At 43.7% G+C, this 23,769-nt stretch overlaps 1 protein-coding gene across 1 annotated transcript in view; it reads left to right on the top strand.

Moving 5' to 3' along the window:
• SHFL (shiftless antiviral inhibitor of ribosomal frameshifting) overlaps window positions 1-21,020 on the top strand; it is a 29,675-nt gene extending 8,655 nt beyond the window's left edge. The window contains exons 2-9 of the mRNA XM_067464140.1: window positions 578-728; window positions 4,403-4,452; window positions 9,345-9,389; window positions 10,436-10,465; window positions 11,891-12,046; window positions 13,774-13,877; window positions 16,413-16,561; window positions 19,030-21,020. Of these exons, the coding sequence (XP_067320241.1) occupies window positions 578-728; window positions 4,403-4,452; window positions 9,345-9,389; window positions 10,436-10,465; window positions 11,891-12,046; window positions 13,774-13,877; window positions 16,413-16,561; window positions 19,030-19,244 (900 nt within the window). The 3' untranslated portion in view covers window positions 19,245-21,020. The remainder of the gene's footprint in view (window positions 1-577; window positions 729-4,402; window positions 4,453-9,344; window positions 9,390-10,435; window positions 10,466-11,890; window positions 12,047-13,773; window positions 13,878-16,412; window positions 16,562-19,029) is intronic.
• Window positions 21,021-23,769: the final 2,749 nt, after the last annotated feature.

Genomic DNA, 23,769 nt, shown 5'->3' with positions numbered 1-23,769 from the left:
CCTGGCCAGATCCAACTTCACGAGGTACGGTCGCAGCTGGCGCACGAGTCTTAATTGTGCGAAGGCCCTCCCGGCCACCGCCGACGCCTGAGCCTCAAGCGTAAGTGATGAGTCCAGGAGGACACCCAAGCTGCGGACCTGTGCCTTCAGAGGGAGTGCAACCCCATCCAGCACACGTTGCCACCCTATACCCCGATCCGGCTTACGATCGACCAGGAGGACCTCTGTCTTGTCAGGATTGATCCTCAGTTTATTCATCCTCATCCAGACAGCCACAGCGGCCAGGCACTCGTTCAGCACCCGAGGGGTTTCCTTGGAGTTAGGTGGAAAAGAGTAGTAGAGTTGGGTGTCATCTGTGTAGACATGCCTAAATCAGAACACTCCTTTATTTATCTTTTGTTCAATGTGTATGTTTGGAAAGGCAGGTTTTTCTGGTGGTTATATCACATTAACAAGGTGTGCTGATCATCTCAAATAAGACATAGAGCATTGTTTGGTCCTCTGTTACAGGACAGGCTTTGATGGCTTCTTGGTTTTGTTCTTTAACTCTTACTTTTGATCTCACTCTCCTGTGTAGCTTGAGAAAAGTGTCCGCCGACTACGAGAGAAGTTCCACGGGAAGGTGGACATCCCAGATGCTGTGATGCTGATGCGGCAGTTCAGCAACAACCATGACCTCGCCTGCAAGCGCATCATCCTCTGTAAAGACGAATTGGACGATGAGCCAGGTCTTTGCTCTGTTGTTACTTCTTCTGTGCTGAATGGGAGGAGGGATGAAGTGTCCGTAGGTAAAGAGTGAGCTCCATAAGAGGCGAAGTAGTATGATCAGAGCATCTTGGAAAAGTTGGCTGATTTGGACTATTGCTTCCAGATTATGGAATTTGTAGATTTTACACTGACAGATTATGAAATAAGAAAAGATTGGGAAATAACCAGTTTTTTAAAAAAAACAAAAACATGGTGATGGTTTAAACTGGTTTTTGTTTTTATCTTGCATTAATGTCTTAATGGGAAAATGAATCCTTATTGCATGGCTTTATGTTATACATTAGAAAGTATTTACGCATTCGTAGACGCATTTCTGTCTATGAATCCACACGACCTCTTCGATTTTCCGGAGAGGCTCTTCTCTCGCTCCCGCTTGCATCGCAAGTGCGACTTGTGGGGAGGAGAGAGAGGGCCTTCTCTGTGGTGGCTCCCCGGCTCTGGAATTCAAGCCCCCACACTGGCAATCTTCAGGAGGAACCTGAAAACCTGGTTATTCCAATGTGCCTGCAATGACTGAATGTAAGATACTCCCTGACCAAACTTTGCATAAAATGACCTCAGAAACACTTTAGTTTATGGTCCGTGCAGTTAAATCCTTCCTCATCCTTGGATCCTCCTCCCCGATAATTTATATTGTCCTATCTCCCAGTGTTTTAAAATTTTATCATTGAATTTGGGCTTGCCCAGTCTAATCCTTTGTGTTTTAATGTTTGCTTTTTATATTGCTGTGTTGCTTATTATATTGGTTTTACATTTTATGTATTTTATTTTCTGGTTTTGTTATGCTTTTGTGTTATATTGTGTTTACTGTACTGGTGGCCTCATGTAAGCCGCATCGAGTCTCCCTGGGGGAGATGGAGCGGGGCATAAATAAAGTATTATTATTATTATTATTATTAATCATATGGTAATGCCTAAAAGTGTTTTTCAAAGTTATTTAATTTGGCGGGATACAAATAAATTATTATTATTATTTGATACATAACAAGATTAGTACAAAGCAAACAAGATCACTTTCTGGCTGTTGTATTGGATCACACGTCGAATACTTCCCAAGTGCCTAGGACTGTGTGATGTATCGGTGAATAATGCATGCATATCCGGGTAGGGTGGCCTTTTGAGCTGACAGATGATAATTTTGTCAGTGCTGATTGTTTTTAAGTGCAGGCCAAGGTCTTTAGGCACTGCACCCAGTGTGGCAGTCACCACTGGGACCACCTTTACTGGCTTGTGCCAGAGTCTTTGCAGTCTTTGCAGTTCTGTATCCTCATATTGTGTAAGCTTTTCCAGTTGCTTCTCATCAATCCTGCTGTCGCCTGTTTGTTTGTGGGATTAACATAACTCAAAAACCACTGGATGAATTGACACCAAATTTGGACAGCGTACACCTAACAACCCAATGCATGTCCTTCACTCAATTTTTTTTGATTTTGTCATTTGGGAGTTGTAGTTGCTGGGATTTATAGTTCAGCTACAATCAAAGAGCATTCTGAACTCCACCAACGATGGAATTGAACCAAACATGGCACACAGAACTCCCATAAACAACAGAAAACACTAGAAGGCTTTAGTGGGCATTGACCTTGAGTTTGGGAGTTGTAGTTCACCTACATCTAGAGAGCACTGTGGACTCAAAACAATGATGGCACGAATATTCCATATGTCCAAATACGAACACAGATGGAGTTTGGGGGAAATAGAGAGCACTGTGGACTCAAAACAATGATGGCACGAATATTCCATATGTCCACATACGTATGTCCATATGTCCAAATATGTCCAAATACGAACACAGATGGAGTTTGGGGGAAATAGAGCTTGACATTTGGGAGTTGTAGTTATTGGGATTTATAGTTCACCTACAATCAAAGAGCATTCTGAACCTCACCAACGACAGAATTGGGGCAGACTTCCCACACAGAACGCCCATGACCGACAGAAAATTCTTAAGGCCATCCAGTCCAACTTCATCAGGGCAAGAAAATGTAATTAAAGCCCTCCTGACAAAGAGTCTTCCAGCCACAGATATAGATAGATATATGTATGATTCACACATACACACAGTATCATAGATTTGAAAGGGACCCCTAAAGAAGGACAATTATATGTTGCCTGTTCCAGAGTAGGCAAACCAGACAATCTCCACATCAACACTGACAAAGAAACAACAAGAAATACTGTTTACCCACAAGCATAAAGACATTACATATATTAGAAACCAACACTTCCTCGCTATTTTATTTTCCAGATCACCAGACTGGGCCACAGCAACGCGTGACAGGGGATGGCTAGTAATAAATAAACCCATAATATTGGCTCCCAAACCTGCCCTTGACTTATACATGGGCTTGACATATAAGTATAGATGTCATTTATTTTCTATAGACCCTGCTGTAAAATGTGAGGGAATGCCCACTATAAATCCTTTTCTGGAAGCATTCTTACCCTGATAAGTGATCTAAAACATACTGGAATGCTTTAATCTTGGATTCATCAAAAACCCTAGAAGTTTGTATGTTAGGTTCTTGTGGGTTTTTTCGGGCTATGGAGCCATGTTCTAGAGGCATTTCTCCTGATGTTTCGCCTGCATCTATGGCAAGCATCCTCAGAGGTTGTGAGGTCTGTTGGAAGTGGGAAAAATGGGTTCATATATCTGTGGAATGGCTGGGGTGGGGCAAGGAGCTCTTCCCTACTGCAGTTAGGTGTGAATGTTTAGCTGATCACCTTCATTAGCATTTGAAGGCCTGCCTGAGCCTGGGAAAATCTGTTGCTGGGAGGTGTTAATCTGTGCCTGGTTTTTTCCTCTCTGTTGTTTAGCTGTTATAATTTTAGAGTTTTTTAATACTGGTAGCCAGATTTTGTTCATTTTCATGGTCTCTTCCTTTCTGTTGAAATTGTCCACATGCTTGTGGATTTCAATGGCTTCTCTGTGTAGTCTGACATGGTGGTTGTTGGTGTGGTCCAGCATTTCTGTGTTCTCAAATAAAATGCTGTGTCCAGGCTGGTTCATCAGGTGCTCTGCTATGGCTGACTTCTCTGGTTGAAGTAGTCTGCAGTGCCTTTCATGTTCCTTGATGCGTGTCTGGGCGCTGCGTTTGGTGGTCCCTATGTAGACTTGTCCACAGCCAAGTCAGCCATAGCAGAGCACCTGATGAACCAGCCTGGACACAGCATATTATTTGAGAACACAGAAATGCTGGACCACACCAACAACCACCATGTCAGGCTACACAGAGAAGCCATTGAAATCCACAAGCAAGAAAAAACCAGGCACAGATTAACACCTCCCAGCAACAGATTTTCCCAGGCTCAGGCAGGCCTTCAAATGCTAATGAAGGTGATCAGCTAAACATTCACACCTAACTGCAGCAGGGAAGAGCTCCTTACCCCACCCCAGCCATTCCACAGATATATGAACCCATTTTTCCCACTTCCAACAGACCTCACAACCTCTGAGGATGCTTGCCATAGATGCAGGCGAAACGTCAGGAGAAATGCCTCTAGAACATGGCTCTATAGCCCGAAAAAACCCACAAGAACCTAGTGATTCCAGCCATGAAAGCCTTCGACAATACAGTTTGTATGTTATTTGTCATATGGGTTTTTTTTTCTAACTTGCCTTTTTGTTCTGTAGACTTGGACCCAGAAGGCAGAGGGAGATTCAGCAATGATCCTGTGGCTCAGGTAATGATCCCATTGTTTAGCTGAAGTGAAGGTTGATGGCTGGGGAAATAGATGAGCAACTGGCAGCAACTTCTCAAAGGTATGCATGGAGACTGGAAAAGAGAGGAAAAGAATAGAAATGAACTTCCATCCGCTAAACGGTAGAATTACCTCTGGTTTAAGTTGTAAGTTTTCACTCCAAAGATGGAAAAACATCAAGGAAGTAATATGGGTGGAAAGCATTTGGCTCTTCAAACCTTTTGGTCTTCGGTTCCCACAAGCCCCAGTTAGTCATTTGTAAAATATTATGGGAGATGTAGGATTATGAATTGGGACAGATTATGCCAAAATGGAGTAATGCACAGTCACAAGGAATAAACTTGGTTTTTTTTCCATACAGATTTTGTAGGCAATGTCAGCTGAGATTTTATGGACTGCTTGGTTTCATAATCAGTTTCATGATCTTTGTAAAAGCACAATTGAATTATAAAGTTATGCAAAGCACCAAATGTACTGGTACTGATTTAGCAATCCCGTAATACATCTATTCGTCTGGGATTTGAAACGCTCAGTGGTGCATGTTGCTATTTCATTGAATTTCAGGCGTTCACCGAAATTGATACCTTAATGGCACAACCAAAATTTGAATCAGTGGTTTAAAATTGCAAGCCTACATCATCTACTAGTGCCAAAAATGTAGCTGTATTTTAATCCATTCTACCGTTTGTTTATTTTTTTTTAAAATACTTACAGATGTTTTCATTGGATGGAGGAGACTATAAATCTTCCCAATAATAACCTCAGCACAGTGATTGTCCACAATCGTGGTATTATTTAACAACATTTATATGTGGAGTATGTTTCTAGATGGGCAAAATTCTCATTCATAGGATTTTACATGGAATCCAAACTATATCGGTTTCTGTGTTGTCAAAAACTCATGGACAGAATCACTGGACTGCTGTATGGCCATGTTCCAGAAGCATTCTGTAACACAGAAATTCTGGATTTCTCTAATAACTACCATGTCAGACTACACAGAGAAGCCATTGAAATCCACAAGCATGTGGACAATTTCAACAAAATGGAGGAAACCATCAAAATCTGGCTACCAGTATTAAATACTCTAAAACCAGGACAGTAAATAAAGAGCAACACTCAGAAAATGGGAATTCCAGACAGGAAACACTCAGGGCCAGCTAACACCTCCCAACAAAGGATTCCCTCAGACAGGAAGCAGCCAGGCTTTGAAGCTGCAAGGCCATTTAGTGCTAATCAAGCTGGCCAATTGTAACATTCTTACTTGCTGTGAGTTTTCCAGACTGTATGAATATGTTCCAGAAGCATTCTCTCCTGACATTTTGCCCATATCTATGGCAGACATCCTCAGAGTTTGTGGTCTGTTAGAAACTAGGCAAGTGGGGTTTATATATCTGTGGAATGTCCAGCATGGGAGAAAGAATTCTTGTCTGTTTGAGGCAAGGATTACTTAGGCAATCCCTTATAGTCCGAGGATGATGGTACTCCAAGTGTAGTATCCTGGCGGTGGGTCTGTAGGTGACTGTGGAGCCCTATTCTTGATCTACATCTTCTCCCACAGTGAGGGCATCGGTTTCTAAGTGAAAGGCGGTCCCGGTCGGGGTTGGTTTGACACGCCTTCCTCTTGGCACGTTTCTCTCTTTCGCCCTTCATTCATGCCTCTTCAAATTCTGCAGCACTGCTGGTCATAGCTGACCTCCAAATGGAGCACTTGCCTCAAACAGACAAGAATTCTTTCTCCCATGCTGGACATTCCACAGATATATAAACCCCACTTGCCTAGTTTCTAACAGACCACAAACTCTGAGGATGCCTGCCATAGATATGGGCAAAATGTCAGGAGAGAATGCTTCTGGAACATGTTCATACAGTCTGGAAAACAACAACCCTGTATCAGTTTCGATTTTCCACCTAACTGTAGTTTTACATTACTTACACGCACAAAATGTTAAGAAGGGAAATACAGAATAGATGCACAATGTCCTGGAAGCATTACGGCCAGTCTTCTGGAAGCATTCGCGTTCCTCATAATAGAATAATGTTACGAGGCGCAAACTTGGCTTATTCGTTTTTTAAAAGAATGTTTTATTAAGTTTTAGCAGAAAAATATATCATCAAACAGGACAAAGAAAAAGGACACATTTAACCAAACAAACATAACATAATCCAGTTAAATGATTAAAAATAAAGACACTACTTTAGTGACTTGTCTTGACTTCTTTCCTTCCCTTTGAGGTAGGGCCTCTTCCTTAGTCTTCTTACATTCCTTTTGGTGAAAAGAAAACTTAAATATTTGATGTTTATTTTTGTTCACAGAGACTTATTATTTCCTTGTTTCCTGTAATGTTTAAGCTTTTGAGTTTTTTCGTCGTTTTTTAATACATTAACTCACTATTCCCATAAATCTCCATTTATTTATTGGTAGAAATATTCTACCCTTCCTATTGGAAGGCATATTCCTTAAAATATGTCTCCACTTTCTCTCACTCTTTCCATACCAGCTCTCCTTCATTATCCATGTTAATTTGTCCATTTCCATCACTTCTCTTAATTTCAGATTCTTTTTTGCCAGTGTAGGATCAGGAAATGTAAAGTGAATTTCGAAAAGAAGACATTTAAGAATAGGTTAAAGTGAGCAGGAAGGGGAAAGAGTGCACTTCACAAATCTGTCGATGGATTTCTGCAGCAGGCAGGTTCCTTGCTGACAAAAACCGTATCACTGAGCGAACCTCAAATGCGGCGGGTGAGTTGATAGTCTTAAACATTTTTAAAGCACAGAACAGAACCGTACAGGTTAGCAACAGAGCGGAAACTGAGCACAGTTGTTCCCGAGGCATGCCGGTACATGACACACACGCTCGTTGCGGTATGCGCGGGAACTACTAGTGTTTACTTTAAAAATACCCCTCGTATATGAGATTGTCAAATAATTAATAAAAAATAAAGTTAAAAAAATAAATGTGGTAAATCAATAAATAGGGTCAGCTAGAGCAGAATCTGAATTTCTCCCAGCTTAAACCTTATTGCATTTAATGCAGACATGATACAGCAGCCTGACACCAAAAATCTGTATTTCTACAGCTCTTCTTCCCCAGCCTCCAAATACTGATGCTGCTAAAGAAAAACCCTTTGACGTAGATAGAGAATGAAAGGGCTGGCATAAAAATACTTTGAGAAATTCTGCATCGACACTGATCCATTCAAAGTGGAATTATTAATTAATGAGAAACGAGCGACCTTTCCAATCTTCCAGATGAAATGTTCTTTAGAACTCAGAAGTGTGTTTGTTTTTTATTTATTTATTTATTTATTTATTTACTTTGCTTATATACCGCTGTTCTCAGCCCGGGGGCAACTCACAGCGGTGTACAACATAGAAACAGGTTCAAATTCAAGACACAGTCTAAAATAATCCATCTAGCATTAACCAAAAACATCGTCATCAAAAACATCATCAATAATACAAAAGCCATTCCACATCGTCTCATCGTCTAAACCACAATCCAGTGTCATTTTCCGTTATTCCATTCCTGTCGTCATTACCAATTATTGCACTTCTTGTTCGAGCGCTTTCTTGAACAGCCAAGTCTTTAATTTCCTGCGGAATATCAACAGAGAAGGGGCCTGTCTGATGTCCACGGGAAAGGTGTTCCACAGCCGAGGAGCCACCACTGAGAAGGCCCTATCTCTCGTCCCCGCCAGGTGTGCCTGTGAGGCAGGCGGGATTGAGAGCAGGGCCTCCCCGGACGATCTCAAAGTCCTGGTGGGCTCGTAGGTCGAGATGCGGTCAGAAAGGTATCTTGGGCCGGAACCGTTTAAGGCTTTATAGGCCAATGCCAGCACCTTGAATTGAGCCCGGTAGCAAATCGGCAGCCAGTGGAGCTGGGACAACAAGGGGGTTGTATGCTCCCTGCGTCCCGCTCCTGTTAGTAACATGGCTGCCGCACGTTGGACCAATTGAAGCTTCCGGGCCGTCTTCAAGGGCAACCCCACGTAGAGAGCGTTGCAGTAGTCTAAGCGGGATGTAACCAGAGCGTGGACTACCATGGCCAAGTCAGACTTCCCGAGGTACGGGCGCAGCTGGTGCACAAGCCTTAGCTGTGCGAATGCTCCCCTGGTCACCGCCGAGACCTGGGGCTCCAGGCTCAGCGATGAGTCCAGGATCACACCCAAGCTGCGAACCTGCGCCTTCAAGGGGAGTGCGACCCCGTCCAACACAGGCTGTAACCCTATGCCCTGTTCGGCCTTGCGACTGACCAGGAGTACCTCTGTCTTGTCTGGATTCAATTTCAGTTTGTTCGCCCTCATCCAGACCGTTACAGCAGCCAGGCACCGGTTCAGGACCTCGACAGCCTCCTTAGTAGCAGGTGGAAAGGAGTGACAGAGTTGGACATCATCTGCGTACAGATGACATCGTACCCCGAAACTCCGGATGATCTCACCCAGCGGCTTCATGTAGATATTAAACAGCATGGGGGACAGTATTGAGCCCTGTGGAACCCCACAAGACAAAGGTTGTAGAGTTGAACAGGTGTCCCCCAATAACACCTTCTGGGACCGACCCTCCAGGAATGACCGGAGCCACTGTAAAGCAGTGCCTCCGAGACCCATCCCCACAAGGCGTTCCAGAAGGATACCGTAGTTGACGGTATCGAAGGCCGCTGAGAGGTCCAGCAGCACCAACAGGGACACACTCACCCCTGTCGAGCTCCCGGCGCAGATCATCCACTAAGGCGACCAAGACTGTCTCAGTTCCATGATCCGGTCTGAAACCACATATTGTCCAGGGTTGTATGGATCCTATATGACGACAATGAATTACGTGCCTACAGTTGTCTGGTAGCTGCTTCCAATTCTCTTTCTTCTCTTTTTAGAAAGTGGTGGACAAACTGACGAAAGAAGAGGAGCAAAAGAAACAGGTAATTAAACTGGGGGACAAGCACTTTTTTTGCTGAGTTATGGCCAGTGGGTTGATCAAAGCTGACTGATAAATCACTTAAAAAAATATTGTTGTTAGAAGTTTTGTATTGTAGACACTATTGGAACAGCCTATAACTGTTTATATCTGTCCATCTATATATCTTATATTACTTCTAAACTCTCCTAATTTTTCCCTCCTCCATCAACATAAAAGACTTCAATTTGACTTCCCACCTTCCAATCAAAGACATTAACATGAAACATAGTTATCTGACTATAATTTTCTTATAAAAACCTCGCTTTTCTACCTTACCACCCATTATGGTTGAAGACCACTTCGTGAGTGTTTCCTTTTTAAATCACCCTATGTGATAGCCAATCTTTTGATGATCTATATAAAGAAAAATGTAATGTTCGTTTGTGAGATTAACAATACTCTAAAACCACTGGACAAATTGATCCCAAATTTGGACAGCATATACCTAACAACCCAATGTATGTCCTTCACTCAAAAATTATGATTTTGCCATTTGGGAGTTGTCGTTGCTGGGATTTATAGTTCACCTACAATCAAAGAGCATTCTGAACTCCACCAATGATGGAATTGAACCAAACGTGGCATACAGGACTCCCATGACCAACGGAAAATACTAGAAGGGTTTGGTGGGCATTGACCTTGCGTTTGGGAGTTGTAGTTCACCTACAGCCAGAGAGCACTGTGGACTCAAACAAGGATGGATCTGGGGGAAATAGACCTTGACATTTGGGAGTTGCAGTTACTGGGATGTATAGTTCACCTACAATCAAAGAGCATTCTGAACCCCACAAATGACAGAATTGGGGCAAACTTCCCACACAGAACCCCCATGACCAACAGAAAATACTTAAGGCCACCCAGTCCAACTCCCTTCACCAGGACAAGAAAACGTAATTAAAGCCCTCCTGATAAAAAGCCATCCAGCCATGGGAAGGATATTGTACACTATGGCCCCAAAAGCTCCTGATGATTAAAACTGTTTAACTTTGATTTTTTCTCTCTTTGTAGGCATCAAGCAATGGAAATGACAAAATCAAGGTGTGTATATAAATAGGATGGTTGTAGTTGTAACAGAATCTAAGGGAGGAGAAATGGGGAAGGAGGAAAAAGAAGTCATCTGGAGACTTCATGAATTTCATAGTGTTTTTAAAGCCAAGGAATACTCAGTGGTTGGTTTGTCAGGTTCTTCTACTTTTTTTAATCATGTCAGAAGCAACTTGAGAAACTGCAAGTCGCTTCTGGTGTGAGAGAATTGGCCGTCTGCAGAGAGAATGGTAAAGGATGTTATACTTATTTTGTACAAGTTGCCATCTACATACAGATCTAGACATGTTTCATTATTTCTGAATGTATATTTTCTGATTATATATGAGATTGTGTCAAATAATTAACAAAAAATACAGGGGAAAAAAAGAAAAAACTACAAGAAAGGAGATACCACCTGAACATGAGGAAGAACTTCCTGACTGTGAGAGCCGTTCAGCAGTGGAACTCTCTGCCCTGGAGTGTGGTGGAGGCTCCTTCTTTGGAGGCTTTTAAACAAAGACTGGATGGCCATCTGTCGGGGGTGCTTTGAATGCAATTTTCCTGCTTCTTGGCAGGAACATGACATGTTCCATTATTTCTGAATGTATATTTTCTGATTATATATGAGATTGTGTCAAATAATTAACAAAAAATAAAGGGGAAAAAAGGAAAAAAACTACAAGAAAGGAGAATCCACCTGAATATTAGGAAGAACTTCCTGACTGTGAGAGTCGTTCAGCAGTGGAACTCTCTGCCCCGGAGTGTGGTGAAGGCTCCTTCTTTGGAGGCTTTTAAACAAAGACTGGATGGCCATCTGTCGGGGGTGATTTGAATGCAATATTCCTGCTTCTTGGCGGGGGGTTGGACTGGATGGCCCATGAGGCCTCTTCCGACTATGAATCTATTATTTTATCCCAAATCAAAGATATATGTGACTTGCAAAGAACAGATTTCATTCCTACAACCTCAAATTAAATCTATGTATGCAAAAGTTCTCCCTTTGAGAAGTCTTTAAGTCCAGTTGAGCTTCTCTCTTCAAGATAGTTATCCATTCAGTCCAATAATAGAGGCTGTGTTCCCTTCCACTGTTGCTTTCTTCTTTCCCGTCTTCCATTTATCAGTGGCCTTTTCACATTACATAGTTATAGCATTATGATTCCACTTTGACTTTTATGGCTGCATCCTATTGTTTAGGGAGGGATGCTCCTCTTGTGCCTCTGATCAAAGTACAAACTTCAAGCTCCCATTTCATCTTGCCATGATAGTTAAACTGCAAGTGTGTAATATGTGAATGGACTCATGGGCACACGTTGGGTGGTTGTGAGGGCAGCAAGTGGGAAATGCTGTTCTTGGTCTTTTAATAATTTGGGGAGAAACTGTAAGATTTAGGCAACCTTTGAGGTCCCATTCCCATGCTGCTTGTGTATTCTTTCCTAGGAGATTGCTCAAAATCTGAAGGTTTTGCCCCTGACTGAAGAGAACCTACGTATGTTTAATCAAGCCAAAAACAACCAGATCCCCACACGTGACCGACAGTTTGCCTGCCAGCCCTGTGACAACATGTGGTGGCGACGTGTTCCACGGCGAAAAAAGGTTTGCATGTGTCTGATTGAGGGAGAGAGTGTACACACATTTTAAGTTTGTTTAACATGTACATGTTGTACCTGGTCATCCGATTGGCCCTTTGAGGCATCTCTTCCAAGAGAAAGCTGTGTTTACTTTGGATATTTTCCCTTGTTGCCCTTGCCTCTCCCGTTCCTCTCTCTTTTCTGTTGTGTCCTCACCATTGTTGTTCATTTGTTCAGTCATTTCCGTCTCTTCGTGACCTCATGGACCAGCCCACGCCAGAGCTCCCTGTCGGCCGTCACCACCCCCAGCCCCTTCAAGGTCAATCCAGTCACTTCAAGGATCCCATCCGTCCATCTTGTCCTTGGTCGGCCCTTCTTCCTTTTTCCTTGCATTTTCCCCACATAATTGTCTTCTCCAAGCTTTCCTGTCTCCTCCTGATGTGGCCAAAGTACTTCATCTTGGCATCTACTATCCTTCCCTCCTATGAGCAGTCAGGCTTTATTTCCTGGAGTATGGACTGGTTGGATCTTCTCACAGTCCAAGGCACTCTCAGAACTTTTCTCCAACACCACAGTTCAAAAGCATCTATCTTCTTTCGCTCAGCCTTCCCTTCATCACCATTAGGTAAAGGTAAAGGTAGTCCCCTGACATTAAGTCCAGTCATGTCTGACTCTGGGGTGTGGTGCTCATCTCCATTTCTAAGCTGAAGAGCCAGCGTTGTCCGTAGACACCTCCAAGTTCATGTGGCCGGCATGACTGCATGGAGTGCTGTTACCTTCCTGCCGGAGCGGTACCTATTGATCTACTCACATTTGCATGTTTTCGAACTGCTAGGTTGGCAGAAGCTAGGACTGACAGTGGTAGCTCACACCGCTCCCCGGAATCGAACCTGCGACCTTTCGATCAACAAGCTCAGCAGCTCAGTGCTTTAACCCACGGCACCACCGGGGGCTCCTCATCACCATTATCCCAGTTTAAAAAGGAAAAATGTTTGAGATGAAGAATACTTCGCGGTGGCAGATATTTGTTAAGATTAGATGTGCCACTTAAGCAAGACAGGCTTGTTCCTTTTGGACTATAGTACGATCCCCAGAATCTCCTGGCTACCATGTCTTAAGTTCTCAAGCCTTCTGCTGACCATTTTAATTTCTCAGGAGAGCTCCAGAACCAGAAATAAATCCCAAAAGGAAATTTATGAGATTTCTCGGATGAGGCAGCTCCATGCCAATAGCCTTCTATTGTGATTGAGCAGGATTTTATTTTTATTTTTATTTGTTTATATAGTACTAGCTGTACCCACCATGCGTTGCTGTGGCCAACCTTCCCTTCCTCTTTCTCTCCCTCTTTCTTTCTCTCCTTCCCTCCCCCTTCTTCTTTCCCCTTTCTTTCCCTTCTGCTTTCTCTCCTTTCTTCCTTCTCTACCTCCTTCCTTTCTTCCTCCATGCTGAGGAGCTTTCCTCCGATCGATGTCCTTAAAGGCACCTTTATTACCTTCCTGTTAAAAGCGGTACCTATTTTATCTACTTGCAATTCTGCTTTCGATCTTCTAAGTGGGCAGGTGAGTTGGGGCTAATGGCGGGTGCTCACTGCCAGTGTTTCGATTGGCAGGATTTTTCTGCAGCACGGCAGTTTAGCCTACCATCCTAAAGAAGTGTTTGTGTATGAGAGAGAAAGAGAGATGGGGAGGGAGGGAGACTGCGACCGTTGAAGATTGGGTGTCTGTTCACACTATTCTTTGTCACTCCACACAGGTATCCCGTTGCCGCACGTGTGGGATCCGTTATGACCCAGTGCCGTGCGAAGAAATGTGGGGCTACGCAGAATTCGAGTGTCCCTCATGTCACCGCACCTTTAAGTGAGACCCAAGGATGCGTACTCTTCAGAAATATCGGCAGGGGTAGTACCTTCATTTGCCACCCCAAAGCATTGGGAACTGCCCCTAGCTCTCCTAGCACTGAATTGAAACTGCTTTCTTGTTTTGTAAACACTCCTTCATTAAGCTTGTAATGTGGATGGGTAATTTGCTCTTTGTGGGTCTTTTGCACAGTGCACAGAGCCAGTGTATTGTAGTCATTCGAGTGTTGGACTAAGACCCCTTCTGCACTGCCATATAGTCCAGTTCAAAGCAGAGAATCTGGATTTTATAGGGCAGTGTAGTGGACTTACCAATGTTTCTAGTGTGTCTTGCTGTGGATTGACCACAATTTTAAAGATTGCAAAATTAAAATCTAAAAAAAAAAAAAGTATTATAAGTAGATAAGTAATGCAATAAGTTAATGTTACATTATTTTTCCCCTACAAAATATGTAACATAAATACGAGGGGTATTTTTTAAGTAAGGTCCGTTGGAACATAAGTACACAACGAAAGTTTATTTCAAAAAAGTAAATTTATTTTCAGAAAGTACATACGTCACTCTATTTTTTGACATAGTTGCCAAGTTTGTTCAAACACTTATCATACCTCTGAACTAATTTTAAAATACCCTCTTCATAAAAACTTGCCGCCTGCTGAAGCCACCAAATTGTCTGTAATCAAAGAAGGGCGATCGGAGTGGTCCTCATCATGGACGTTGTCACGGCCATCTTTGAATTGTCGTACCCACTTACGCACTTTGCTTTCACTCATAACAGTATCACCGTACACATCTGTCGATGAATTTCTGCAGCAGGCAGGTTCCTTGCTGACAAAAACCGTATCACTGAGCGAACCTCACATGCGGCGGGTGAGTTGATAGTCTTAAACATTTTTAAAGCACAGAACAGAACCGTACAGGTTAGCTACAGAGCAGAAACTGAGCACAGTTGTTCCCGAGGCATGCCGGTACACGACGCACATGCTCGTTGCGGTATGCGCGCGAACTACTAGTGTCTACAACAAAACGGACCTTACTTAAAAAATACCCATCGATTTATTTTGTTTTATACATTTTTTTAAAAAACACTTGTATTTTAGTTATAGAAGGAAAAGAGAGGGAACATAAACAATTTAAGGGTTTCTCAGATTTTATGGTTTCATGTGATAAACTAGTTTGAGAACCACTGATCTAGAGGGTTACCTTGTTTTCGGGAAGGGTGAGAGGAGACATGATAGCCATGTTTAAATATGTGAAAGGGTGTCATAAGGAAGAGGAGGCAGGCTTGGTTTTTTGCTGCTCTGGAGACTAGGACTGGGAGCAATGTTATTTATTTATTTATTATTTATTTCGAGCTTTTATAACACGGCTTTCTCAACCTCTGAAGAGGGACTGAAGAGGCCAGCTAACAGCAGAGGGTTAAAATACAGTAAGATAAACCACAGTAAACATCATAACACAATAGTACAAAAATACATTAAAATACAATTATACAACTTAGAAAATCATAGAATCATAGAATCCTAGAGTTGGAAGAGACCTCATGGGCCATCCAGTCCAACCCCATTCTGCCAAGAAGCAGGAATATTGCATTCAAATCACCCCTGACAGATGGCCATCCAGCCTCTGTTTAAAAGCTTCCAAATGGTCAGTTCGTCAGAATAAACCATAAATTCCTCGGCATCCGCCCATGTGGTCAGCAGTTATTGACTCAATTATCATTCTGCGAATGCAGTATTCCAAAGCCATGTTTTTACCAGCTTTCTAAAAGTGAGGCGGGAAGGGGCAGATCTAATCTCCATCAGGAGGGAGTTCCAGAACCTAGGAGCCACCACCGAGAAGGCCCTGTCCCTCGTTCCCACCAATCACGATTGCGAAGGAGGTGGGGCCGAGAGCAGGCCCCCTCCAGAAGATCTTAATAACCTTAATGGGTTCAAATTACAGGAAAGATTCCACCTGAACATTAGGAAGAACTTCCTGACCGTAAAAGCTGTTCAGCAGTGGAACTCTCTGCCTCAGATTGTGGTGGAAGCTCCTTTCTTTGAATCTTTTAAGCAGAGGCTGAATGGCCATTTATTGGGGGTGCTTTAGTTGTGCTTTTCCTGCATGGCCAAAGGGGGTGTACTGGATAAATCATAATGGGGTCTCCTTCAATTTGTATGATTCTGTGATTTTCTCTAAAGTGTGAATCCTGTTCTGTTAGGACCTTGAAACGCAAAGTTAGAATATAGAATCAATAATAAACATTGTTGTCGAAGGCTTTAATGGCCGGAATCACTGGGTTGTTGTAGGTTTTTTCGGGCTGTATGACCATGTTCTAGAGGCATTCTCTCCTGACGTTTCGCCTGCATCTATGGCAAGCATCCTCAGATGCTTCAGACCTCACAACCTCTGAGGATGCTTGCCATAGATGCAGGCGAAACTTCAGGAGAGAATGCGTCTAGAACATGGCCATACAGCCCGAAAAGACCTACAACAACCCAATAATAAACATTGTTGATAAATTAAGAAACTCCCTTTGTCTCCTTCTTGCAGGGGATTTGGGCAGATGGGGGTCCCATCTCCCTGCTACAGTTGCCATAATCGTGTGTTCCCAAGCCGCATCCTTCCACCTCGTAGGACCCAGGGGCCAAGAAGCAGACATCGGCATGCCTGCTTAGCTGAAGACTGCTTCAACCGAATAGGTGAGAACAAATGTGCTGTCAGAGAGAATTATATTGTGGATCCCTTGGATAGCAGATACCAGTCCAGTATGTGCAGTCTTTGGGGTTGCAGCATCGTTCAGTTTACATTTGGCAGAAGTGAGAGTTGAAAGGTTTTTGGTGGTTAGCTTACACTGGCAGGTTATCATAACATGCTGGAGACCCTAGAGTAGGCATATATCCTACATCCTAGATATATCCTACCTCTGTTCACGCCCAGTGTTTATTGATTTATTACATCTGGCCCAGCCATAAGGTTTTTAATCTCTGTGTTATTGTGAGTTATATTAATTGTACTGTTTATTTGTTTTGTTGTTGTTTTTACTGATGTGTTGTTGTTTTTACTGATGTGTTGTTGGGATTGGCCTCATGTAAGCCACCCCGAATCCCCATCGGGGAGATGGTGGCGGGGTATAAAGTTTATAATTATTATATTATATTATTATGGACAAAACACCTGGAAGGCCAAAGTTTGCCCATGCCTGTCCTAGAGATTCCTCGTGAGAGCACCTCCCTAGGAATCTCTAGGTTCTCCAGTATATCGCTATGGTCAATCTCCCATCAAAAGTTGAACATAGAGTTTATTGTCGAAGGCTTTCTTGGTCGGAATCACTGGGTTGTTGTAGGTTTTTTCAGGCTATATGGCCATGGTCTAGAGACATGGTCTAGAGGTCACTACCTCTGAGGATGCTTGCCATAGATGCAGGCGAAATGTCAGGAGAGAATGCCTCTAGACCATGGCCATATAGCCCGAAAAAATCTACAACAACCCAATGAACATAGAGTTGCGCTGAAGCACTTGGATATTCTTAAAGAGGTGTTCTCTTGGTTTTTTAAAAAAACATTTTATTTGCCTTTCCCCCACTTTTCCAAAGGTCCTGCACCCATACCCCAATAAAAGTGGAGGGCCTCTTGAAATTTTTCCCCCCTGGCTCTTCACAAAATGAACTTCTCGCTTAAAAGTAATGGTATGTGGACTCCAGGAGCCCCCGGTGGCGCAGTTGATTAAAGCACTGAGCTGCTAAACTTGTTGACCAAAAGGTCGCAGGTTCGAATCTGGGGAGCAGCGTAAGCTTCTGCTGTTAGTCCCAGCTTCTGCCAACCTAGCAATTCGAAAACATGCAAATGTGAGTAGATCAACAGGTACTGCTCCGGTGAGAAGGTAACAGCGCTCCATGCAGTCATGCTGGCCACATGACCTTGGAGGTGTCTATGGACAACACTGGCTCTTCATCTTAGAAATGGAGATGAGCACCATACCCCAGAGTTGGACATGGCTGGACTTAATGCCAGGGGGAAACCTTTACCTTTACTATGTGGACTCCACATGTTATTGGTACATGATTTTTCAGCAGGGTGGATGGAAATTGTTCCAGTTGTTCCTTGTGATACTTTTCAGCTCTGATTGTGGAGTATTAGAAACTTCATAGAATCATAGAATCAAAGAGTTGGAAGAGACCTCATGGGCCATCCAGTCCAACCCCATTCTGCCAAGAAGCAGGAATATTGCATTCAAATCACCCCTGACAAATGGCCATCCAGCCTCTGCTTAAAAGCTTCCAAAGAAGGAGCCTCCACCACACTCCGGGGCAGAGAGTTCCACTGCTGAACGGCTCTCACAGTCAGGAAGTTCTTCCTCATGTTCAGATGGAATCTCCTTTCTTGTGGTTTGAAACCATTGTTCCATTGCGTCCTAGTCTCCAGGGAAGCAGAAAACAAGCTTGCACCCTCCTCCCTGTGACTTCCTTTCACATATTTATACATAGCTATCATATCTCCTCTCGGCCTTCTCTTCTTCAGGCTAAACATGCCCAGCTCTTTAAGCCGCTCTTCATAGGGCTTGTTCCCCAGACCCTTGATCATTTTAGTCGCCCTCCTCTGGACACATTCCAGCTTGTCAATATCTCTCTTGAATTGTGGTGCCCAGAATTGGACACAATATTCCAGATGTGGTCTAACCAAAGCAGAATAGAGGGGTAGCATTACTTCCTTAGATCTAGACACTATGCTCCTCTTGATGCATGCCAAAATCCCATTGGCTTTTTTTGCCGCCACATCACATTGTTGGCTCATGTTTAATTTGTTGTCCACGAGGACTCCAAGATCTTTTTCACACGTACTGCTCTCGAGCCAGGCATTGTCCCCCATTCTGTATCTTTGCATTTCATTTTTTCTGCCAAAGTGGAGTATCTTGTCTTAACTGTTCCTCTGACAGTAGTCTTGGACAAGCATTAGCAGCTTGGGATGTGGGATAGGAGTGTGAGATGGGGAGATCCTCACTGCCAGCTTAGCAAGAGTTGGAAGTAGAGAGTATAGCTGCTGCCTGTGCCAAACCAGTATGCTCCAATAAAAAAACAGGCAACTCAGTCACACATATACATTCCCTTTCTGATGTGCTGGTGGACTTCGTACATTGGCTAATATCAGTTTGTATGCTTCCTGTCTCGCAGAGCCCCATGTACCTGGAACCCACTGTGTGCATCCTCAAAGCCTACGTAGGAATAGGTTGCCCAAAGTGCTCTTCGCCAGCCAAGAACATGTCAGCACTGGCTCAACTGTGGCTACCTGCATCAGTCAAGGAAGTCTACAGGTGGACATCAATCAGCTCATCCTGGAAGATCTGGAGGAAGCAGACGAAGAGGAAGATGGCGGGAGCAGCAGTTAAACACTAGTTACCTAGAATGAGCATCTTGTGGGAGATAAATGGCAAATTATGAATTTATAGTGACCTGGGGAGCGGTTCTACCTGATTTCAGAATGTATGCCAATGGCAGTCCATCCTCACAGATCCCATTGAACATTCATTGCTCAGCTGCTATTTAGCTTTACCTTCCTTTCCTTTTTCTGATGGTCATAGTGGCAAGCTCACATCTGCTATTACATGAATAATGAGGCTTTGAAAATGTGCCCTATCCTTCCAACCCACTCAATGGGTGTCAAGTTGCCCTGTAAATTTTTGCTGGCCTTGTGTACAATAGGATGTACATTGGGTTGTTGTAGGTTTTTTCGGGCTATATGGCCATGTTCTAGAGGCATTCTCTCCTGATGTTTTACCTGCATCTGATGTCAGGCACCACCCCCCTCCCCCCCTCAAAATTAAGGGATAAGGACTTATAGTTCTGCAAAGGGCAAGGGCACCAGACTACACAACAAGGGTTAAGTCTTGGCCACATTGCCAAGGCACTGACAACAACAAGGACCCCATGAGGCTTTTTGGGAAATGGCTGGATCTTGGGACTTCTGCCCTTTTGTGAGAGTTGTAGTTCCCCAAGGGCTGAGCAATGGATTCTGTTATTGATTAACTCAGCGCCCATCTGCTGGCTTCTGCCTGAAACCATGACTCTCTGCTGCGTGGACTGGACTGTTTGCCACAACCCTGGCCATGAACTTTCTATCAATGCTTGATTTGAACTGCTAGCAACCTCTGCTTCCACACGCCCTTCCTAAGAGCATGGGATTTCCAGTTTGGGTTATAATAAAGATCGAATATTGAAACAAACCTTATGGGGTGGGATGGGGTTCCCCTTATGAACTATGTATAAAAGTGTATCGTATGAAATGTAATATGCTCCCCTGTCTTTCCTATTGACCTTTACCCCACAAAAAGGTGACCAGAAGTTGTTGCAATGCTCGGGGGGAAACTCTCTGCTTCCCCCGAAGCTCTTCCCTGATTGACTCATTGCATGAAACAATAACTGTTGATTCCCCCTTCCCGCCTTCTGAGCCTGTCTAGTGGGAAGAGGAAGTCAACAGAAACCTGGAAAAAAGAATTGATTAAATTCACAAAGGCAGCGTTGATCCCTTTTGAGGTCCACTGTCTGACCCAATATTGTCTTTCCCCCAAAGCCATTCCAAACAGGAAGACTTTTGTTTACAAAGATCACACCTTGCCGGCCTGAGACAAAGGCTTGCTGGCAACTAATCCCATCATTTTCCCCCTCCATTGTTCACGGCCGTACCGCCTCCTCTCTCCTGATTTGTCCATCTTGCGAGGCAAGCGGAGGGCGCTCATTGGCCCTCTAGAGGCGAAGAAACGCGCTGATTGGTCCAGAGCAGGGGCGGGCCACCCAGCCTCCTCCCAGCTGTTCCAGCCTCAGCCAATCAGCGTTAAGCCGGCCGGCAAGGGGCGGGCGGGAATTTTGAAAGTTTTCCTTTGTATTTTTACTATAAATATGTCTGTATTCTTTGTACTGGCATGCTTGCAGTGGAATGATTCCTGCAATGCATCCGATATCAGCTGAATCGCAAATAAACTTCAGTCGCTAACTTCTTCCGCCTGGTGGGGTATTATTATCGTTATCTTTTATTATGGATTGGCAATTTTCCTGGCCTCACCAAGGTATCCAGGGCCCTTTTGACGCGGTCCTCGGGTCCTTCTCTCTTGAGGAGACCCTGCTAAAAGCAGCTCGATATCACATCTATGGCAAGCATCCTCAGAGGTTGTGAGGATGCTCACTACTTCTGAGGATGCTTGCCATAAATGCCGGTGAAACGTCAGGAGAGAATGCCTCTAGAACATGGCCATATAGCCCAAAAAAACCTACAACAACCCAGTGACTCCAGTCATGAAAGCCTTCGACAATACAGGATGTACATTGCAAAGTGGGAAGGTTTCTGCTGCTTCTGCTTTGTGGAAACCAGACTGTCCCAACAAGACAGAAAAGGGAGTGAAATATGACTTTATTTTTAAACATTTTCTCATTGTTAAATTGTTGCTATTCCTGATTTAAGCAGCCAAGATTGACAGCCTCAGACTATGGTGATAGGGAAGTTGTAGGACAAAAGTGAACTTTGCAAAACATCCTCTTCCGTCTAAAACTAGTGCTGGAAATCACTAAGTTCCACCTTAGCCATTTGTAGTCTAGGCTGAATCATTATGTTGGCTTACTCACTGGTGCACGTAGCTTTATACAGGGTGAGGCAGCATAACTTCCTTTTTTCAAAACTCAATAATTGTACGAATCAGAAAAAAATTATAATGTAGGCGCATTCCTAAAATTTTGTTTTGAAGATCAAATTAGGTAGGTGACGTCCCCCATTCTCCATACACTGAGTAAACCGATTTCTGACGTTTGTCATGACTCTTGCCAGCAAAACAGGCGTTATGTTGGCAATTTCTTCCTGGATGTTGGTCTTCAAATGTTGGAAATGTCAAACGACAGTGGGAACACTGTACCATATGTGGTGGACGTGCCCAATTGCAAGAAGATACTGGAAAACCCTGGTGGCACAGTGGGTTAAACCCCTGTGCTGGCAGGACTGAAGACCGACAGGTCGCAGGTTCAAATCGGGGGAGAGGCAGAGGAGCTCCCTCTATCAGCTCCAGCTCCTCATGCAGGGACATGAGAGAAGCCTCCCACAAGGATGATAAAATATCAAATCATCCGGGCGTCCCCTGGGCAACGTCCTTGCAGATGGCCAATTCTCTCACACCAGAAGCGACTTGCAGTTTCTCAAGTCACTCCTGACACAACAAAAAAAAGGGGGGGGGGTTGTGGCTGCATCCTCTGGACTCCTACAATATGTCATTTGGTGTGGCACTAGAAATCTCTGGTGGAAAATTCTTCATAGCCATCCCTAAACTGCACATTCAAGGATGCCATAGCACGGATCTGTGGCATTTGAAGTAGAATCATGGTTGTATAGTTCAAATAAAGTGAAATCCCCAAAATATGTGTATGGTATTAGTTATTGTCCCTAATTTTTGCACTTAATGCTATGTCTTACCTTTGGGAGTGTGTCTCATTTTATAATCGTGATCTCCAGAATGAACGATGTCGGGTTGACCTTGTTTGTACTTTTTTTCCTTTAAAAAATGTTACTTATCAAATGTAAATGGATACGATATGGTGCTTTGGGCTCCCCCCCCCCCCCCATTTTTTTTTTTTTTTGGCTGAGATATATTTTTGTAATGGATGCAAATAAAATTACAGGGAAGGGTTGCATTGTTTCTTTAATTTCTGCCAATGTTATAAAACAGACCAAGAGTTCTCTCTGCTGGCAAAATGGAACTGTATCTAGAAGCACAAAAGATCCTGAAACTCAGACTTATTTTTAATCAACAGCAACACATTGTAGAAAACATAACCAGGCATTATGAGACATGACAATATTGAGAGCTTCTTTGGGGGGGGGGGGGGGCAGGAGCAACTTGAGAAACTGCAAGTCGCTTCTGGTGTGAGAGACTTGGCCGTCTGCAAGGACGTTGCCCAGGGGACGCCCGGATGATTTGATGTTTTATCATCCATGTGGGAGGCTTTTCTCATGTCCCGCATGAGGAGCTGGAGCTGATAGAGGGAGCTCATCCGCCTCTCCCTGCATTTGAACCTGCGACCTGTCGGTCTTCAGTCCTGCCCTCACAGGGGTTTAACCCACTGCACCACTGGGGGCTCCTGAGAGCTTCTTAATAGTGCGTATGTCCGTACATGACCCCTCTCCCTCCAACCCCCCCCCCCCCCCCAAAAAAACCAGACAAACAAAAAACCCTCCTTAAGAAGGAGAAAGAACGGTGCTGGAATCGTAAAATGTGAAAAGGCATTATAAGTAAATAAGGTAATATTGGATGAATAGACACATTACCATATGTTATTTTGAATGCAAGACGTTTTGAATTCAGGACATTAACAGCGATCTAACGAACTAGGCTTCCACAAAATAAATACAGTTGTAAATATTTGTTGGGACGAGAAAAGTTGAAGTTTGGGATTTATTTTCCTTGGAGAAGATAATTTGTTTAAGAAAAGGGCGCTCCAGAGGAATTATAATCATAATAATCATAATAATAATAATGTATTGTCGAAGGCTTTCATGGCCGGAATCACTGGGTTGTTGTAGGTTTTTTCGGGCTATATCATAGAATCAAAGAGTTGGAAGAGACCTCATGGGCCATCCAGTCCAACCCCCTGCCAAGAAGCAGGAATATTGCATTCAAATCACCCCTGACAGATGGCCATCCAGCCTCTGTTTAAAAGCTTCCAAAGAAGGAGCCTCCACCACACTCCGGGGCAGAGAGTTCCACTGCTGAACGGCTCTCAGAATCAGGAAGTTCTTCCTCATGTTCAGATGGAATCTCCTTTCTTGTAGTTTGAAGCCTTTGTTCCGCGTCCTAGTCTCCAAGGAAGCAGAAAACAAGCTTGCTCCCTCCTCCCTGTGGCTTCCTCTCACATATTTATACATGGCTTTCATATCTC

This window comes from Anolis sagrei, chromosome 2 (genome assembly GCF_037176765.1).
Source record: "Anolis sagrei isolate rAnoSag1 chromosome 2, rAnoSag1.mat, whole genome shotgun sequence".
In the NCBI taxonomy this organism is placed as follows: Eukaryota; Metazoa; Chordata; class Lepidosauria; order Squamata; family Dactyloidae; genus Anolis; species Anolis sagrei.
This window is presented reverse-complemented; position numbering and strand designations above follow the sequence as displayed.